Raw genomic sequence first — 17,863 nt, 5'->3', positions numbered from 1 at the left:
TCACTTTTCAAAATTATTGATGTTTGTTTTTAGACATAATATAATTTCTCACCTGTTATCAACAATCCATTTCAAAATAGTAAATTCATTTCAAAATAGTATTGCTTTTCATCTTCACTTTGACTTCAAACACAGCCCAGACACTAAACTCATTTTCCCCCTTATGTTCCTTCCCAGTGGAGTCATCATCATTAAAATAGCGTGAGAAGACTTATTCCCTTATGATAGCTACTCCACGTTGCCCAAACATGCTGAAGAAGGATCATATGCAACTGTTCCTGAAATGTCATCATTCACTTTAGATTTCACAGTTGATGTTAATATGAGAAGAATAAATGACTCACATACTGCCTAGCCTGCAGCTAATTAGTTTCATAATGCAGCTTAGGATCACAAAGCCAAAGTGTAAATACTCTGTCTCCTATGACAACCCTAGAAAGTTGCATACTGGTTATCCATGACCTACTACTGGTTATCCAGGACCTACCTACCACCTGCAGACATGTGGGCACATCCAGCCCCATCCAGAACTTTCATGGCTCAGAGAGATGTGGAATCCCTTTAACTTCTCCCCATTCCCCACTCAACAGGTTGGTTCTAACTTTCACGTCATTGCATGGTTGCCTCAGTTGCTCTCAAATCATTTGGGTGCTGGTGCAACTCTTCCCTGAAAAATCCATGTGTCGTGGTCTGATTCACACAATGTTTCCTGAGGATGACACTTGCTAAGATGCCCCAAGGAGAGGGCCCAGTGTTTCCCTACAAAAGCAAGAAGCCTGGTCTCCCTTTTGGCAGACTGGGAAAGGCATATGTTCCAGGAGTAATTTCTCTTGACTTCCAACCTTCAGAAATTCACTGCAGCACTTTCCCCCCAAGAGAAGAAGGTTAATGCCAACGGGTCCAGGGGAAGTATCCATGTTCACCATTCTAGCTGGATTTTATAACATCCCATCAGCAAATTATCTTTATAACATCAGTAGGTCCTTGTTTCTGAGACTGCAATGACACAAAAGGAAAAAGTCTGGGCACAAAGGAAATTGTTTACCTTTCTAGTTCCATTCCTAAGCCTCTAGTGGCTCTTAGCCATTATCTCGAATCCCGGATCCTGTTGAACCCACTTTTTTGGTAAACATTGGGATCTCTAGAAATCCTGTCTTTTTGCTAAGCTATTTGATGGAGAAGCAATGTCATCCTATCTCTAGATATTTCCAGGCCTGGTTGAATCTGCAAATAGAGTACAACATCTGAGTTTATAGTGACAATAGGTGGAAATCCCAGCACGAATTAGCATGGGAGGTGCATGGAACAATGTGACAGAGGGCTTCTAGGAGGCAGCACTTAAAATACCAGGCATGTCAGCAAGAGGAAAGTCTGTGGCAGGTAGCAGGCCCCAGGCAGTGTTAAGGATCAAAGGCAAGACTCCTGTCTTTTAAGGGAAGAAATGTCTCACAAACAAAATCTTGGGTCTGAGCCTCTGGGGGGTGTTAAAATGTAAGGAATGAGCCCCAGGGAGTGGCACAGAGCCTAGCATCTCAATCAGGTTGAAAAATTGAGCTTGGGTTTTAAGAAATAGGCAGTTGCTCAATAATCAAAACTGGTGTGTGCTGTTGGTGGGAATATAAATTGATACAGCTACTATGGAGAACAGTATGGAGGGTCCTTAAAAAGCTAAAAATAGAACTACCATATGACCCAGCAATCCCACTACCGAGCATATACCTGGAGAAAACCATAATTCAAAAAGACACATGCACCCCAGTGTTCACTGCAGCACTATTTACAATAACCAGGACATGGAAACAACCTAAGTGCCCATTGACAGATTGTTGGATAAAGAAGATGTGACACAAATATACAATGAAATATTACTCAGCCATACAAAGAAACGAAATTGAGTTATTTGTAGTGAGGTGGATGGACCTAGAGTCTGTCATACAGAGTGAAGTAAGTCACAAAGAGAAAAACAAATATGGTATGCTAACACATATATATGGAATCTAAAAAAAAAAAAAAATGGTTCTAACGAGCCCAGGGGCAGGACAGGAATAAAAATGCAGGCGTAGAGAATGGACTTGAGGTCATGGGGTGGGTGTAGGGTAAGCTGGGACGAAGTGAGAGAGTAATATTGACATATATACACTACCAAATGTAAAATAGATAGCTAGTGGGAAGCATCCACGTAGCACAGGGAGATCAGTTTGGTGCTTTGTGACCACCTAGAGGGGTGGGATGGGGGGGTGGGAGGGAGACGCAAGAGGGAGGAGATATAGGGATATGTATATATATATATATATATATATGTATATATATATAGCTGATTCACTTTGTTATGCAACAGAAACTAACACACCATTGTAAAGCAATTATACTCCAATAAAGATGTTAAAAAAACAAAACAAAACAAAAAACAGTACAGAAAAAACAAACAAAAAACTGGTGCGTGTTTCAGGCCCAGAAAATTTTGAGCTGATGCTATATCCCAGGCTTGTGGTAAAGAGCAGGGTTTTTCAACTGTTATTGTACACTCAATGATTAACCTGAGGATCTTTTGAAAAATGCAGATTCCGATTCAGCAGGTCTGGAATGGGTTCTGATCATCATTACTAACAAGCTTTCAGGTGATGTACATGCTGCTGATCTGTGGACCCAACTTTTTTTGCCTTATTTTTTGTTTTTGTTGATTTTTAAAAATTCTTGGAATACTTTTATATTTACAGAGAAGTTGCAAATATAGTACAAAGTGTTCCTATATACTGTTCATCCCACTTCCCTAACGTCAATATCTTACATCATGGGGTACATTTGTCAAAACTAAGAAATGGACATTGGTACAATACTAGTAACTAAACTATAGACTTTATTCAGATTTTCTCCAGTTTTTCCACTAATGTCATTTTCTGTTCCAGGATCCAATTCAGGATCCCACATTGTGTTCAGTTGTCATGTCTCCTTATTTTCCTCCAATCTGTGACAGTTTCTCAGTTTTTCCTTGCTATTCAAGACCTTGACAGTCTTGAAGAGTATTTTGTAGAATGTCCCTCAGTTTCTCTTCACATGTCTGACACTTCCTAATGATTAGACTTGGGTTATGGGTCTCTAGGAAGAAGACCACAGAGGTAAAGAGCTTCATCGTATCGGGGGCACGTGACATTAGCAAGATTTAACAAAGAGGCTGTTAAACTTGATTACATGGTTAAAGTGATACCCACCAGGTTTTTAAAATTACATTTCCCCTTTCCAGACTCTGTTCTTTGGAAGTGAATCTAAATGTGGGCAATGGTTCTCAAGTTTGAGTACTCACAAGTATCACCTGGAAGACTTGTTAAAAAATTGATGACTAGGCCCCTTTCCCATTTCTGATTCAGCAAGCCTGGGGTGAGGCCCAGGAATCTGCATTTCTAAAAGTTCCCGGGTGATGGTGACGCTGCTCATCCAGAGACCACACTTCAGAGACTTCGAGAACCACTGGTCTGGCACATTTGTCCTTCATTTCTGAGCCATACGCTTAACCAGATTCACCTGGGAGCAATTCTAAATTCATATTGTCTGGTCTGGTCCCTGGCAATTTGGATTGAGAAAATCTAGGGTGGCACACATGAGTTGGCATTTTTACAAATGCAAGTGAAGCTTGGGAACCACTGAGGTTCATGCTACTTTACTGGTGAATGTGTAACTGTGGCTTCAGGACAATGCTAAGGCAGCAGATGAGTTTCAATCAGCTCCAACTGTGGGAAGAAATGGGCAGGAGAGCCTGGGAACCCAGCAGGGTCTGAATCATCAGCCTTCTGCCTGCCTGGCTCTGACCTTGCTGTCTTTATTAATCCCCCCAGGAAGGCTATTATTTTGATTTGTCCAAATCACATGACTGCTCAGAAGTGGACAGCACTCAACCCCAAGACCAGCCTAAAGTTAGTAATCTGCTGAAATTCTGAAACGGAATAAAGCACAACATAGTACTGTTTTCTAGTATCAAGGAATTTATTTTATTGTCTATATCTTATATCCTTCAATGTTCACCCAAAAGAAATTATATGATCCTGAATATTTCAAGGGAAAACTGGCAGGGGGCGGCAGGGGAAGATTAAAAAACTAGAGAAATAAGAAAATGTTTTTCTTACTTGAACTTAAGAAGAAAAATTAATTTATATAATTTTATTATATAATTGTACTGTTATTTACTACTTATATTTAGCCTTTTATTCTATTATCAAAATTACTATATTATTATTATTATCTATATAAAGTTACATCTATCCTTGGTAAATATGATGATAACTTTTAACTGACCAAAACCAAAATCCAGTAAAATAAAAACAATAAGTTTAGATGTCATTTTGGATAATTAAATAAACTCCTTATTTTAAACATAAACTGTCCAAGATCTTTAAAAATTAGTTTCTCCCTTTACTAGTTTCCTAGGGCTACAATAATAAATCCTCACAAGCTGGTAGCTTAAAATGAGAGAAATTTATTCTCTTACAGTTTTGAAGTCCAGAAGTATGAAATTAAGGTGTTGACAGCCTTCTGGAGGCTCTGAGGAAGAATCCATGCCATGCCTCTCTCCTAGCTTACTGTGGCTGCTGGTAGTAGTTGGCTCGAGGCCACCCTCCAATTTCTGCCTCACTTGATCTTCACAAGGCCTTTTCCTCTGTCTCTGGGTCTCAGATCTCTCTCTCCTTCTCTTATAAAGACATGTGTCATTGGATTTAGGGCACACCGTAAATCCAGGATGATCTCATCTTGAAATCCTTAGTTTAATTACATCTGCAAAGACCCTATTTTTAAACAAGTTCACATTCACAAGTACTGGGAGTTAGGACTTGGACACATCTTTTTTTTGGGGGGGGTCATAATTCAACTCACTACAGTTCCTAACCCTACTAGAAAATATTGAACAAGTGTGTGAAGAAGGGTGCCATGTTACTGCTTGCTTGTGTGTCCGTGTGCCTTATTCCATTCAGTTCTGTCTTCTGTTTACCTCCACCTACTCTTTTGAACAGTAGGGGCAATGCAGAAACACCCTGAGTCTCCCAAATGGTCAAGTCACCAGTCTTTTTCCATTGTCCTTGAGCAGCACACACTGAGGTGGCGATCAAAGAGGGCTGTCTTCCTGCGTTCCATAAACACCCTGCAAACCCCAACTAATAGAAGAAGAGAACCATGTAACTCTTTAGATCACTACCTTCTGTTTGCTACAACACCCAAACTGTTTGTAGTAGACTTTTCCTATTGTCGATACATTTTCCTTTAAAAAATGATTAAAGATATTTTTCTTACAATATAGTTTTAATCTAAGTGCATTAGAGGTGCATGAAAAATCAGAAGGCTCAACATCACTAAGGTCACTAAAAGGGTGGGATACTCAGGGTTATTTCTGCAGAAAGCTTTTGAATTTCACACAACCCTTAGTCATTTGAGGTTAGACTCATGAAGAGGCAGACGGCAGGACAGCTTTTTTATCCTGTTTCTTTCCTAATCAATGAATTTTAAACTCTTGTGTCCTCTGCCTTGTAGCATTCAAAGCAATTTTTAAAATATTTCATTTGTATTTACTGATAACTATCTGTCTCACATGACTTTTGTAAAATGAGCTTGGCTTTTTATATTAAATTTTCTGTTGGCATTATCTGTGAAATAGTTATGAAAATGTGTTTTCTTGATGAAAAAGCTGTGGTAGGCCAAATGTTATCCACCACTCTTGCATCCCAAGCAAAGAAAGCCTACGAACACAATAGTTGTTATGATCCTGAGTTTTAAATAGTCCTACTTGAGACTCTAAAATGGGGGTTAGCAAACATTTTTCTATAAAGGGCCAGACAGTAAATACTTGAGGCTTTGCGAACCATGTGGTGTCGGTCACAACTACTCCACTCTGCTGTTGTAGCCTGAAAACAGCCATAGATAAGTGGGGCTGGGCTTCCCTGGTGGTGCAGTGGTTGAGGGTCCGCCTGCCGATGCAGGGGACACGGGTTCGTGCCCCGGTCCGGGAAGATCCCCACATGCCGCGGAGCGGCTGGGCCAGTGAGCCATGGTCGCTGAGCCTGCACGTCCGAAGCCTGTGCTCCGCGACGGCAGAGGCCACAACAGTGAGAGGCCCGCGTACCGCAAAACAAACAAACAAAAAAATAAGTGGGGCTCTGTTCCAATAAATCTTCACCTATAGGTGGTGGCTGGATTTAGTACATAGGTCATAGCTTGCCAACCCTGCTCTAAAATAGCAAACGGTTCTCCATACTTTTACCATACAGAGAGATCTCCATGTGGAAACATTGGGGAATTTAGCATAATTTCAGATTCTCTTTCATAATTCTGGAAATATTTTGCACATCTCTTTCATTCACCATTATACATCCAGTGCTTAGCAAGGGGGTCTTTCATTTAGCAGGCACTCAAAAGTTTATTGAATGAATAGCAAATGAGTGAAGCCTGAGTTTTTCTAGCATGCCAGTCTCTGCAGAGTGTGCACTATGCCTTGTGCAGCTCCAATGTAATTCAAGTCACATATATATGGAATCTAAAAAAAACAAAAATGGTTATGAAGAACCTAGGGGGAGGATAGGAATAAAGACGCAGACGTTGAGAATGGACTTGAGGACACAGAGAGGGAGAAGGGTAACCTGGGATGAAGTGAGAGAGTGGCATGGACTTATATACACTACCAAATGTAAAATAAATACCTAGTGGGAAGCAGCCTCATAGCACACGGAGATCAGATCCGTGCTTTGTGACCACCTAGCGGGGTGGGATAGGGAGGGTGGGAGGGATACGCAAGAGGGAGGAGATATGAGGATATATGTATATGTATAGCTGATTCACTTTGTTATAAAGCAGAAACTAACACACCATTGTAAAGTAATTATCCTCTAATAAAGATGTTAAAAAAAAAACAGAAACAAATTGCTTAGCTGAAATAACTCAAGTTCAATATTCCAAAACACTGGAAACTCTTGTATGGTGGGGTTCTCCCCTCTCCTTCTCTGCAGGAATATGATAAGCTCTGTACTTCTGTGATGGATCAATATAGTTACAATACCTTTCTGTAAAAAGAGAACCAATATTTATATCTGTATCTTATCTGTATTACATCTATGTCAATCAATCAGTTGGCTCATTGATAGCAATGGGGAAATGGGGATGATGAGACTCTGAAGCAAAATAGGGGCCGGGTGGCAGCACTTGACTGCCAAAGCCAGGGCGTTGCAGCTCAGGGGGCTTGACTTGGAGGGCATTGTGGAGACGATTAATAGAACATGGCGCCCCTAAAGGCAAAATAGATGAATAACCAATGGGGGTACTGCTTAATCCATACAATCAAAAGAAGGCAAGGATAGATGAGCAGCAGGCTGAGGGTGGTCACCCCCATAGAAATTCATGATCCTTTGCCCAGATCTCAGGCAGTTTTCAGACCCAGAAACCATCGGCTGAAGAGGTGACCAAGTCCATAGGAAGAAGTATCTTGAAATACCACGGGAAAAATATAGTATGTTAATTTCCCCCTTTTCCTCAAAAAAGACCTACGGTAATTCAGCTGAGAAAATACACACTGGAGAAAGAGGAATATAAAAATATTTTGAGGGTATTGGATCTGAATTAACATTGATTCACAGAGTTCCAAAACATCCTATTAGAGAGGAGGCATACCGGGGCCAAGTAATAAACAATATCCTGGTCAGAGTCTGGTTCTCAGTAGCTCCAGTAGGTCCGTGGACCCAGCCAGTGGTCACCTCCCCAATCCCTGAATGTAGAATTGGGATTGATGTAGGTGGCTGTTGGAGTAGCCTCCATCTTGAATTCTTCTCATTCAAACCAAATGAGCTATCATAGTGAGAAGGTGACGTAGAATCTTTTGAAACTGCACCCGTACTCTCGAATCCCTTCTATCCCTATCCCCTTGTCAGTCCTGGATAAGATGGTGAATCCAAAAATATTGCATTTGGAGGTGGTGATGAAGAGGAATGGTAGAAATTAATGCTACTCTAAAGGATCTTAAGAATGCAAGGGATGGTGGTCCATATCACAGCTCCATTTAATTCACCAGTCTCACCACTGTACAAACCAAATGAATCTTGGAGACTGACTGTAGACCACAGCAAGCTCAAATAATAGCCCCAATTGTGGCTACTGTGCTAGATGTGTTACCTTTGCAAGAGCAGATTAATATGGCCTCAGGTACATGGCATGTACACAGGGATTTGGCATTTTTTTCTGTCCCAATCAGGAAAGATCAGAGACTGTTTGCAATTACATAGAACTGATAGCAATATACATTTACAGGTTTGTCTGGGGCTACATTACCTCCTGCTCTCTGTCATAATATAATCAGATAATATACGGGCTGTTTGGACATCCTGTGCAACCTTGTGTTGATTAGGAGGGTGAGCAAGAAGTAACTAGCATACTGGAGGTGTTGGTAAGACACAGGGATTGCAAAGTATGGGAGTTAAAGTTGGTGACAACTGAGGGAACCTCCACTGTTGTAAAGTGTTTAGTGATCCAGGTGGGTCAAGGGCAGGTGAAGACATCTCTTCCATAAGACAAATTGCTGCATCTTACCTTTCTACCAGAAAGAAGGAAAAATAATTCCTGGTAGGATGCTTTGGCCTATGATGCTGACATACCCTACATCTAGGAATGTGTTCCAGCCCATATACTGGGTGACAAGTAAATCTCCCTGCTGTGAGTGAGGCCTGGAACAGGAAGTCAGGGCTGCAATGCAAGCAACCCTGCTGCTTGGGCCAGATGATCTGGCAAACCCTATGTTGCTGGAGGGGTTAGTGATGGGAAAATATCCAGTGTGGCACACAGGTGAAGCCTGGGTGGGAGTAGCACAACACAGACCTCTGGCATTTGGGAACAAGGCCATGCCATCTGCAATGGAAATTTATATGTTTTTTGAGAAAGAGTTCCTGGTGTGTTAAGGGGGCTGAGTAGAGACCGAATTCTTGATTATAGGACACTAAGTAACCATGGGTCTGGTACTGTCCGTTATGATCTGGGTTCTGTCAGACCCAGAGTCATAAACTCAGGCAGACCCAGCAGCAATCCTACATGAGATAGAAATTGTGCAACTGGGTTCGAGGCTAAGCAAGACCAGAAGACATGAGGTAACTTCATGAGCAGGTAGCCCAGACCATGTCACCCACCACAGGAGTACCAGCACCCACCCCCTCAGATCATTCCTAGAACGGGGGTGGTGAGGGGGGGAGGGGTGTCTCGTGTGACCCGCTGAAGCAGTAGAAGAAGCCTGGACATCTGTTATGCATAGGTCACCTCAGCGTGTGGATGCAGGCTGAAAGTGAGCAGTGGTTTGCTTATACTCAGGTTGGGAGGGTACTTGAAAACCAGTGGTGAGAAAGATCGTCCCAATGGACAAAGCTCAGAGTGGTGATCCTTTTACTCATTTTGTGTGGAGGGAGCAGTGGCCTGAGATGAGAATATACACATCCTCGTGGGTAGAGGGAATACAGTCTGATAGGCTGGTCAGGGGTTTGAAGGAAAAGGACTAAAAAATTGGAGACAAAGAAGTTTGGCATAAAGGAATATGGATGTACTTACAGGAAAGGGGATAATGTGTAAAGATCTTTAATACACATATTAATGGACACCAGAAAGCCTTCGTCACAGAAAAGGCAGGAACAACCAATCAGGTGCATGACTAGGCCAGTGTACATTGGCCGGTCTTTGAACTGACACAGTGGTCACAGGAACGGAGGGACCACGGGGGGCAGAGTTAGAGGCTGTGCGTGGGCTCTGGTCCATCGTCATCTTTGAACGCCTAACCTGCCAGCAATGGACACAAACGCTGAGCTCCCAAAGTGACTTCTTCAAGGAGATGATTTTCTATAGGTGATTTTCCTTATGTTGGGGGATCAACGTGCATCCAACATATGAGGCAACACAGTGGACATTTTCTTGAAAAATCCAAGGAATTTTAACATCTTTGGTGCCTAATTTTAATCTCATTAGTACCTTCATAGATGAGTCATTTCCTGGAGTCAGCCTCAAGCCTATTCAATTGAGTGGGCATAACTTTACAAATTGTACACATTAATGCAAAAAAAAAAAACACATCATAACATTGAACTGCCTAACACAGGAAAGGAAGAAAAACAGAAACAAACTATAGTATCCTTTCCAATTGTAGTTAGGACATTAAATCAACGTTGTCTGCAAAATTGCTTAGCCTCATATTAGGTATATAATCCTAGTTGTTCCATAAATGTTTGTTGAATAATTTTCGGCAAGACCATTGGCCTGGATAAGTGTCTTTGCGGATATTTAGATAGTGGAAATTTAACATTTTAATGGGAATTGTTAGAGAATGTTGTATTTCCTTTCCTGTCTTAAAAAGATTTACTATTATATTTCATTTCCTCTGTTCTGATTCCTTACAGATATCCATGAACATCCAAGTGTTAAAGTCAAGGTTGAAAGGAGCAGAATTCAGCCTAGATTAAGGGGGATTTACTAAGAAGATATTTGGTGTTCCCAGGGCAATGATGACTATCTAAGCTTATGCAAAACTGAGCTGGCATATGGAAAAGCATCAATAACAAGTCTTTGTGTGTTTGTGTATATAACACAATCTCTTTGCTTCTTTTTATTTTATTTTTAATTGAAGTATAGTTGCTGTATTTCCTTCTTTTTTCTCTGCTTCATTCTTTTGCTCAATATATACATGACTTAAAATGATTGTTCTAGCCCTGACTAAACTTAGCTTTTTGGTTCAAATGCCAAATGTCATCTCTGAAGTCTCTGAAGTCTCCCTGAAGTCTCTCTCAAAGTATCAAAACTGAGAATATGATAAGCTTGCTAAACAGCTGATAAATTGGCTTTTTTTTCTAGATCATCCTTGCTCAGAGTAAGAGCTGGAGCTTAGGGGCCCTATGGCATAAACACAGCTGCCTAGGTTTACCCCTTACGCATTGCTCTGTGTGTGCGGCAGTTCTTAGGGAAGGAACTAGAGAGAATTTGTAACATCCAGTTTTGATCCCAAATTAGAGATGGAAAAGTTATATCTAGTTCTGCTAAAATCTGTACCATGTTCCATTTTCATCCTGAGTTACATATGAGAGAGCTTTCCAGCTTTGGATGGTTTGATGGGAAGATGACAGGGATTAGAGTGTCTTATTTTTTTCCCTGACTTTTCTGCACTATCTACCAGAATTGTATTAAAAACAGGTTCCAACACTATTTCAGGGAACATACTCATTCATATGATGTTATTTTTCTTTAAAGTCAGCTTAGGCAGAATGGTTGATCAGTTCCAAGGAACATGGAAATCCATTCCTTGAGAAAATTTTGACCATATGAAAGAACTGGGTGAGCCATATTTACTTGCATATCATAGCAAGTACAAATGGGAGCTTTTGGGCTTCCCTGGTGGCGCAGTGGTTGAGAGTCCGCCTGCTGATGCAGGGGACACGGGTTCGTGCCCCTTTCCTGGAAGATCCCACGTGCCACGGAGTGGCTGGGCCCGTGAGCCATGGCCACTGAGCCTGTGCGTCCGGAGCCTGTGCTCCGCAACGGGAGAGGCCACAACAGTGAGAGGCCTGCGTACCGCAAAAAAAAAAAAAAAAAAAAAAAAAAAAGGGAGCTTTGATAGCACAGAACTTACTCTGTATGAACCCCTCCCTTCAGTTTTTCACACAGAAACAATAAATATTAATTTAGCACCTAGATACAGTTCTGTGAAAAACTGGTTGAAATTGACATAACCCCTCCTCTCATGTAATTGACCATGGATTTACATAGATTAAACATGCATGTGCCATATACTAAATGGCAAATGATTTCAATAAATGATTTTAAACAAAAAGTCACAATTATTTAAAAAAATGATCATTTTGCAAACATTTGCTCTAAATTTTCTGAGGATTTTCAGAATAGATCTTGTGTTCCAGTTTCTGATGACTGCTGGCATTCCTTGGCATGTGGCCACAACACTTCAATCTTTGCTCCTATTGTCACATTTTCTCCTCTTCTGTAGTTTAATATCCCTCTTCCTCTTCTTACAAGGAAAATTTCTTCTTATATAGAAATTTGTGACTATATTTAGGGTCCACCTGGATAATCCAGGGTAATCTCCCTATTTCAACATCCTTAAATTAGCCATATTTGCAGAGTCCCCTTTGGCATATAAAGTAACATTCACAGGTTCCAGGGACTAGGACATGAGTATCTTTGGGAACAATTTTCCAACCTGTCATATCTTGCCATCATGTTTCACAATATGAATTCCATGAACCATGTTACAGTGTCTCCCCAATGTATCTTCTCTTAGAAATTTAACTTAGGTATTGAAGTATGTGTAATACTATTTCCATAGAATATACTCCTACATGTACTGCACAAAGTTGTGTGTGCAATGATGTTCACTACAGCATTATTTGTAATACCAACAAAAAAGGAAACAACAAAATGTCCATCAATAAGGGGACAGATAAATAAATATTAGTATTAGTGTGTATAGAATTTTTAATAGTGACAATGGTTGTATAACACTGTGAATGTACTTAATTGTACACTTTAAAATGGTTAAAATGGTCAATTTTATGTTATATGTATTTTACCACAGTAAAAATACATAATAGAAAAAACAAACCCTATACATGTGAACATGTAAGAATGTAAGGGAAGAAATAAAGATCTGGAAGAATCCTTTAAACTGGGAGAAGAGTTTGAGGAAATCACACCAGGTGGCCATAAAACTAAGGTGAGACCGGCAACACTCTTTCAGATAAATTTCATAAGAATGTTAATTTTGAAATCATCCCAAGTAAGTAAGCAGTTATAGCAAACATATCTAAAATCTGTGTTAGATTAATTTTGGGCTTAAGCCTAGGTCTGAGGATCTCAAATTTTAATACACACATAAATCTCTCGGAATGTTTGTAAAAAATACCTACCTCTAGGTCTCATCCCAGAGGCTCTGATATCTGGGGCCAGTACCTGAAAACTATATTTTTAACAATTCTGAGGCAGATGCTTAGCAGAACACATTTTGAGAATTATTTCTTTAGCTTGTTCTCTCAGAAACAAAACGTCTACCTTTCTATTTTGCAGCAGTTTTCCACACATAGAATTATAATGAATAAAACTTGTATTAGCCAGTATAGGTGAGGTCATATCAATCACAGTAACACATTATCCACAAGCTCTCGGTGGCTTACACATTTGCAGTTCTAACTCATAGTACATATTCAGTGTTGTGGTGGAGTTGGGGAAGTTTCTCTGTGGGGGGAGAAGGGGGGCAAGAAATGGGGGCATAAGGTATCTGCCCCTCTTAATTTCTCCAGGGCCCAGGCCAAAGGAGGTTCAACTATCTTATAGTTGGGCCATCTGAAGTTTGTGTTCTCAGTCAGCAAGATAGAGAAAGACACACTGGGCTTTTTATTGCCTCAGCCTGGAAGTGACACACACAGTTTCACTCATCTTACGGGCTCCAAATTGAATACACAATTTATTTATATATTTTTTGTTTATTGTCTGTTCCCCCAAACTAGAATGTAAGATCTTCAAAGAAAGGATTTCTTGCCTCTTCTGTTTTACAGAACCCAGTGTTTGTTACATAATGTTTGCTCAATAAATATTTATCATTTGAATGAATACACTCAATAGAGGATTGTTAAACAATATGGAGGGTGAGGTTCTAACAAAAGGAACTGAATACCACATTATCAGATAGTTCTTAAATAATATGAGACTTCAAATTCCTGTATAATATCAAATGGAAGAAGAATTTTGACCAAAAGTGTTTAATAAAGATGCCTATAGTAAATTAAAAATCTACTAGAATAAAAAGGCTGAAAATTATAGGAGAACAGAAGGAAAATTTGGTGACCATCATTACCTCTGTCACGGGACAGACTGTAAATAATTTTGGTAGAAGGCCCAACTTGGTAGATGTGTAAACTCTGAGATGTATGCTTCCCAATGATTATATACTATGGTATCGCACTAGAGTAGAGTTTAACCAGAGATATCTCTAAACTTTGTGGAGCAAGATGCAGACTCTGGCTCAGAACTGCTTGAGTGTGAATCCCACCTCTGCCACCAATCAACCATGTGACTTTGGGCAAGTCACAGACTTTTGCTGACTCAGTCTTTTCATTTGCAGAAGGGGATTATTATAGTACTTATGTCATAAAACTGTTGTGAGGATTACATGGGTTAATATATTAATACTCTTGAAGAGTGCCTCACACAATAAATAGTGCTATGTAAGTGGTAGTTACTGTTGTTGTTGTGATTATTATGATCATTATTTTTATTGTGTTGGCCAAAAAGTTCGCTTGGGTTTTTCCATAAGCTGTTACAGAATATATTGTTGAGGTAAGAAGAGGAAATGTGATCTTACAGTAGGGGTTTGAATTAGCTTCATGTGCATTTTTAAGGTTGAAACTTACCTGTGATTCTTTATGCAGAAAGATAATACTTGGCCTATACAATAAAATATTTTAAAAAATCTTTACTTACTCAAGATATTTTGTTTTCACTCATAAAACTTTTTCTATCCCCAGAAGAATCAGCCAACAAAATTATTGTTGACAGAGTCTTAAATGGAATTGTAAACACCATTCTAAAGCTACCTGAGACTATCACAAGAGTTGAAAAGAATTTGGCACCTGATAAAATTTTAGAGTTCAAATATGACAGTCTGAGCTGAATTTGGTCTTCCCTGTTTCTTTTGTTTTTTTTTTTTGCGGTACGTGGACCTCTCACTGTTGTGGCCTCTCCCGTTGCAGAGCACAGGCTCCGGACGCGCAGGCTCAGCGGCCATGGCTCACGGGCCCAGCCGCTCGGTGCATGTGGGATCTTCCCGGACCGGGGCACGAACCCGTGTCCTCTGCATTGGCAGGCGGACTCTCAACCACTCTTTGATTCAGGTTCAGGACTGGGATGGGAAAGAAACCACCATCAGGAGGGAGCTAGTGGATGGGAAAATGGTAAGGGTGAGTGAGCTGTTTCTCATTATTTTTTTCACCTACTCCAACACCTATATATAAAATCACTCAGCTTGCTCTAAAACAGTGGTAGTGAATGTAATTTTTCTTTTCCTCTTGCTCTATAAGAATGGGAGAGGAGGAATATTGGCAGATAAATGTATGATCATAAAGATTATAAAATGTGCAAGGATTGAGAAAGTAAAAAACTAGAATTTTAAAAATTGTCTTGCCTAATTCTTTGATTGGCGTGGAAGTGAAAACAAGCATGTATTTGTGCAAGAAAGATTTCAACAGGGACTGAGAGTTGTTGCTGATCCTCTGCTCCACACCAGGATGAATTTCGTAGCGTTTTCCAGATCAACACCAACCAAAAGCATGAAAAGGAAATTTTAACTAGGGAATCAAAGCTTAAGTGTTGTCTGTTTGATGTCTGAATGGACACAAATAAAAACTAACATTTATGTGGCTATGATGTCGCCATGTTTTCATGTATTACTTACCCAATTTTCATAATAGTCCTGTCAAATAAGATTATTTAGTCCATTTAACAGGTGAGAAACTTAAGAGTCAGACACTGACTTACCTAAGGATATTTGGCTAGGAAAATGTGGTAATGCTGGGATTAAAATCCAGGTTGGCTTAATTCCAAAGTCTATACTTTTTTGAGTCTATCCTGCTCCCTCTCAGGACGGCTTCCCAGGTCATCTTTCTCACTTGCACAAAGTGGAGGGAAATATGTCCATGATTCTTCTCTTCCCAAACCCCACCTCCACCAAAATGAATAAAAATAATTTTGGACATAATATAAAATAGTTCTTTCTAAGGGAATATGCAAGAATTGTGTGAAGTTAAAACAAAAAATCTATCCTCATTTCTTAACATAGGAATATTTTTCTTTCAACAATGAAGAGCACATTTCATTATAAAGTAAGAAGTAGAAGACTAAGGCTAATTGATTTTATTGATGACAGTAATCATTAAACAGATAGGTTTTATAGCTCATTAGAAAAAATACTAGATTCAGAATCTGAAGACATGGATTTCCACATCTGCCTTCAGTACTTATGTGACCTTGGAAAAGTCATTTATCCTTTCCAAGATTCAGCTTTCAAAATGTAGAAAATGTTTTCTTTTTTTTTTCTTTTGGAGAGAATTAAATACCATCATGTACATATCAATGTTCTGAAAACCATGAAACACTGTATTGATGTAAATTATTATGTGAAAAATATAGAGTATGTAAAACTCTACAAAAATGCCTCAGTGTAGGCATTTAAAAATGTTTTAATGGAGATTTCAAATTCCTATAAATATGCTTTTATATATATATATAATATACAAATATATATATATACACACACATTTATATACCATATGTCATGTGTAACATATATATGATTTGCCATGTATATATATACATATATATGTGTGTATATATATATATATATATATACTCTAAGTAGAATGTTACTTTATCACAAGTAAAATATTCTGTTTCATTAGTGCCAAATCTCATATATGTATATATGGCAAAATCACTCAGCCAATAGTTACGATTTATGGTTGTCTATAAAGATCTTTTTTCCAGATTTTTAAGGAATGTATGGATGGATAGTAGTTTGTATTTTTCTAAATGCCTATTTCACCAAGAGTACTGAAATGTCTTATCTTTTGTTTGCCTTCTAGGAAAGTGCTGTGAACAATGTGGTCTGCATTTGAACATATGAGAGAGTGCAAACAAACTCAGTCTCAAACTCTTAGGCACTCTCAAACTGTGATCCAAACTGCCGAGGTTGTTTAAATAAAAATATTATGACTGCTAATATGAGAGAAACTTTGCACGAACATCAACAATTTTGTTTGCCCTGTCGAATATGTCTGTGTCTAATAGTACCTTGGCATTGGCAGCTATGAGAAACCAGGATGATACATCCTATTTATTTCAGGGCTGCTATAATATATTTGGGCAGACACTTCATGCTGATTTTTTTTTTCTCATTGGACATGTGTTAATCTTTTAAATTCAACGTGATCTGAACTATATTGGGAAAATAATACTAATTTTTTAATAAACTAATTGGGACATAGTGTAACTCACAGGTTATATCTCAGCTGTATGTGGAAGCGTAATAAACAGGTTTGGAACCAGAGAAATAACTGATAATCTAATATAATACCAAACTATTTTTACAGAGAACACGATAGTCACTACCTCCATCACTGAAAACCAACACGAAGGAAAATATTCTATTTTATTAGCACCAAATAAAAGAGGCCAGAGAGAGATTTTAGACCAGAGAGATATTTTAGAAACCACGTGGACTGATCCTTTATCTTGTAGATGGAGAAACAGGCCCAAATTGATAAAGTATACATGTCAATATCACCCCAACGGTTTCAGGAAGAACTGGAAATAAGAATCCATGTTTCCTAATTAATTACCTCACAGTCATAATAAAGGGAATTTAGGTAGAAACAGGTTCACAGTGTAGAGTTATGAATCAAATACAACACTACATCAATCTAAGGAATACACAAGCTTCCCTTCACCTTAAAATGTGTGGCAGGATGCCACAGCTAAGTCCAGGTGAGGACGTGGGTTCTGACCATTTGAACTCGTGGTCTGTCACTACTTCTTTGCCTGCATTGATCTATACGTGGTGACACTCCGGAGAAGTGAGAAAAGTGCTTGCTTATTGTGGGTGTACTGAAACGATGCAGAAGACAATGCAAGGCATAGAAAAACATTCTCTGAGCTTCCTGGACTGGACAGAGGAAGGAGTCCAGACAGAGGCTGAGAGAGTGGTTTCCCTGGGACCCAATGTGGGCAGCTCTGCGGCAGGGTCCAGGTAACAGTTGCTGCACAGACATGGGAAAGAGCCTTCTCCCCATTGGAGAGGAATCCAGCACTGCTC

The 17,863-nt window shown here is 39.4% G+C and overlaps 1 protein-coding gene across 1 annotated transcript; it reads left to right on the top strand.

The window, feature by feature from the left end:
- The first annotated feature begins 8,711 nt into the window (after positions 1–8,711).
- Positions 8,712–16,709, top strand: LOC115843354 (fatty acid-binding protein 12-like). The gene is given in 4 exon segments (XM_070043986.1): positions 8,712–8,805; positions 12,627–12,739; positions 14,874–14,954; positions 16,635–16,709. Coding segments are annotated over 4 exon segments (363 nt in total).
- Positions 16,710–17,863: the final 1,154 nt, after the last annotated feature.

The sequence above is a fragment of the Globicephala melas genome, chromosome 17, assembly GCF_963455315.2.
Source record: "Globicephala melas chromosome 17, mGloMel1.2, whole genome shotgun sequence".
In the NCBI taxonomy this organism is placed as follows: Eukaryota; Metazoa; Chordata; class Mammalia; order Artiodactyla; family Delphinidae; genus Globicephala; species Globicephala melas.
The sequence above is the reverse complement of the archived record's forward strand: the minus strand, read 5'-3'. Positions and strand labels throughout refer to the sequence as shown.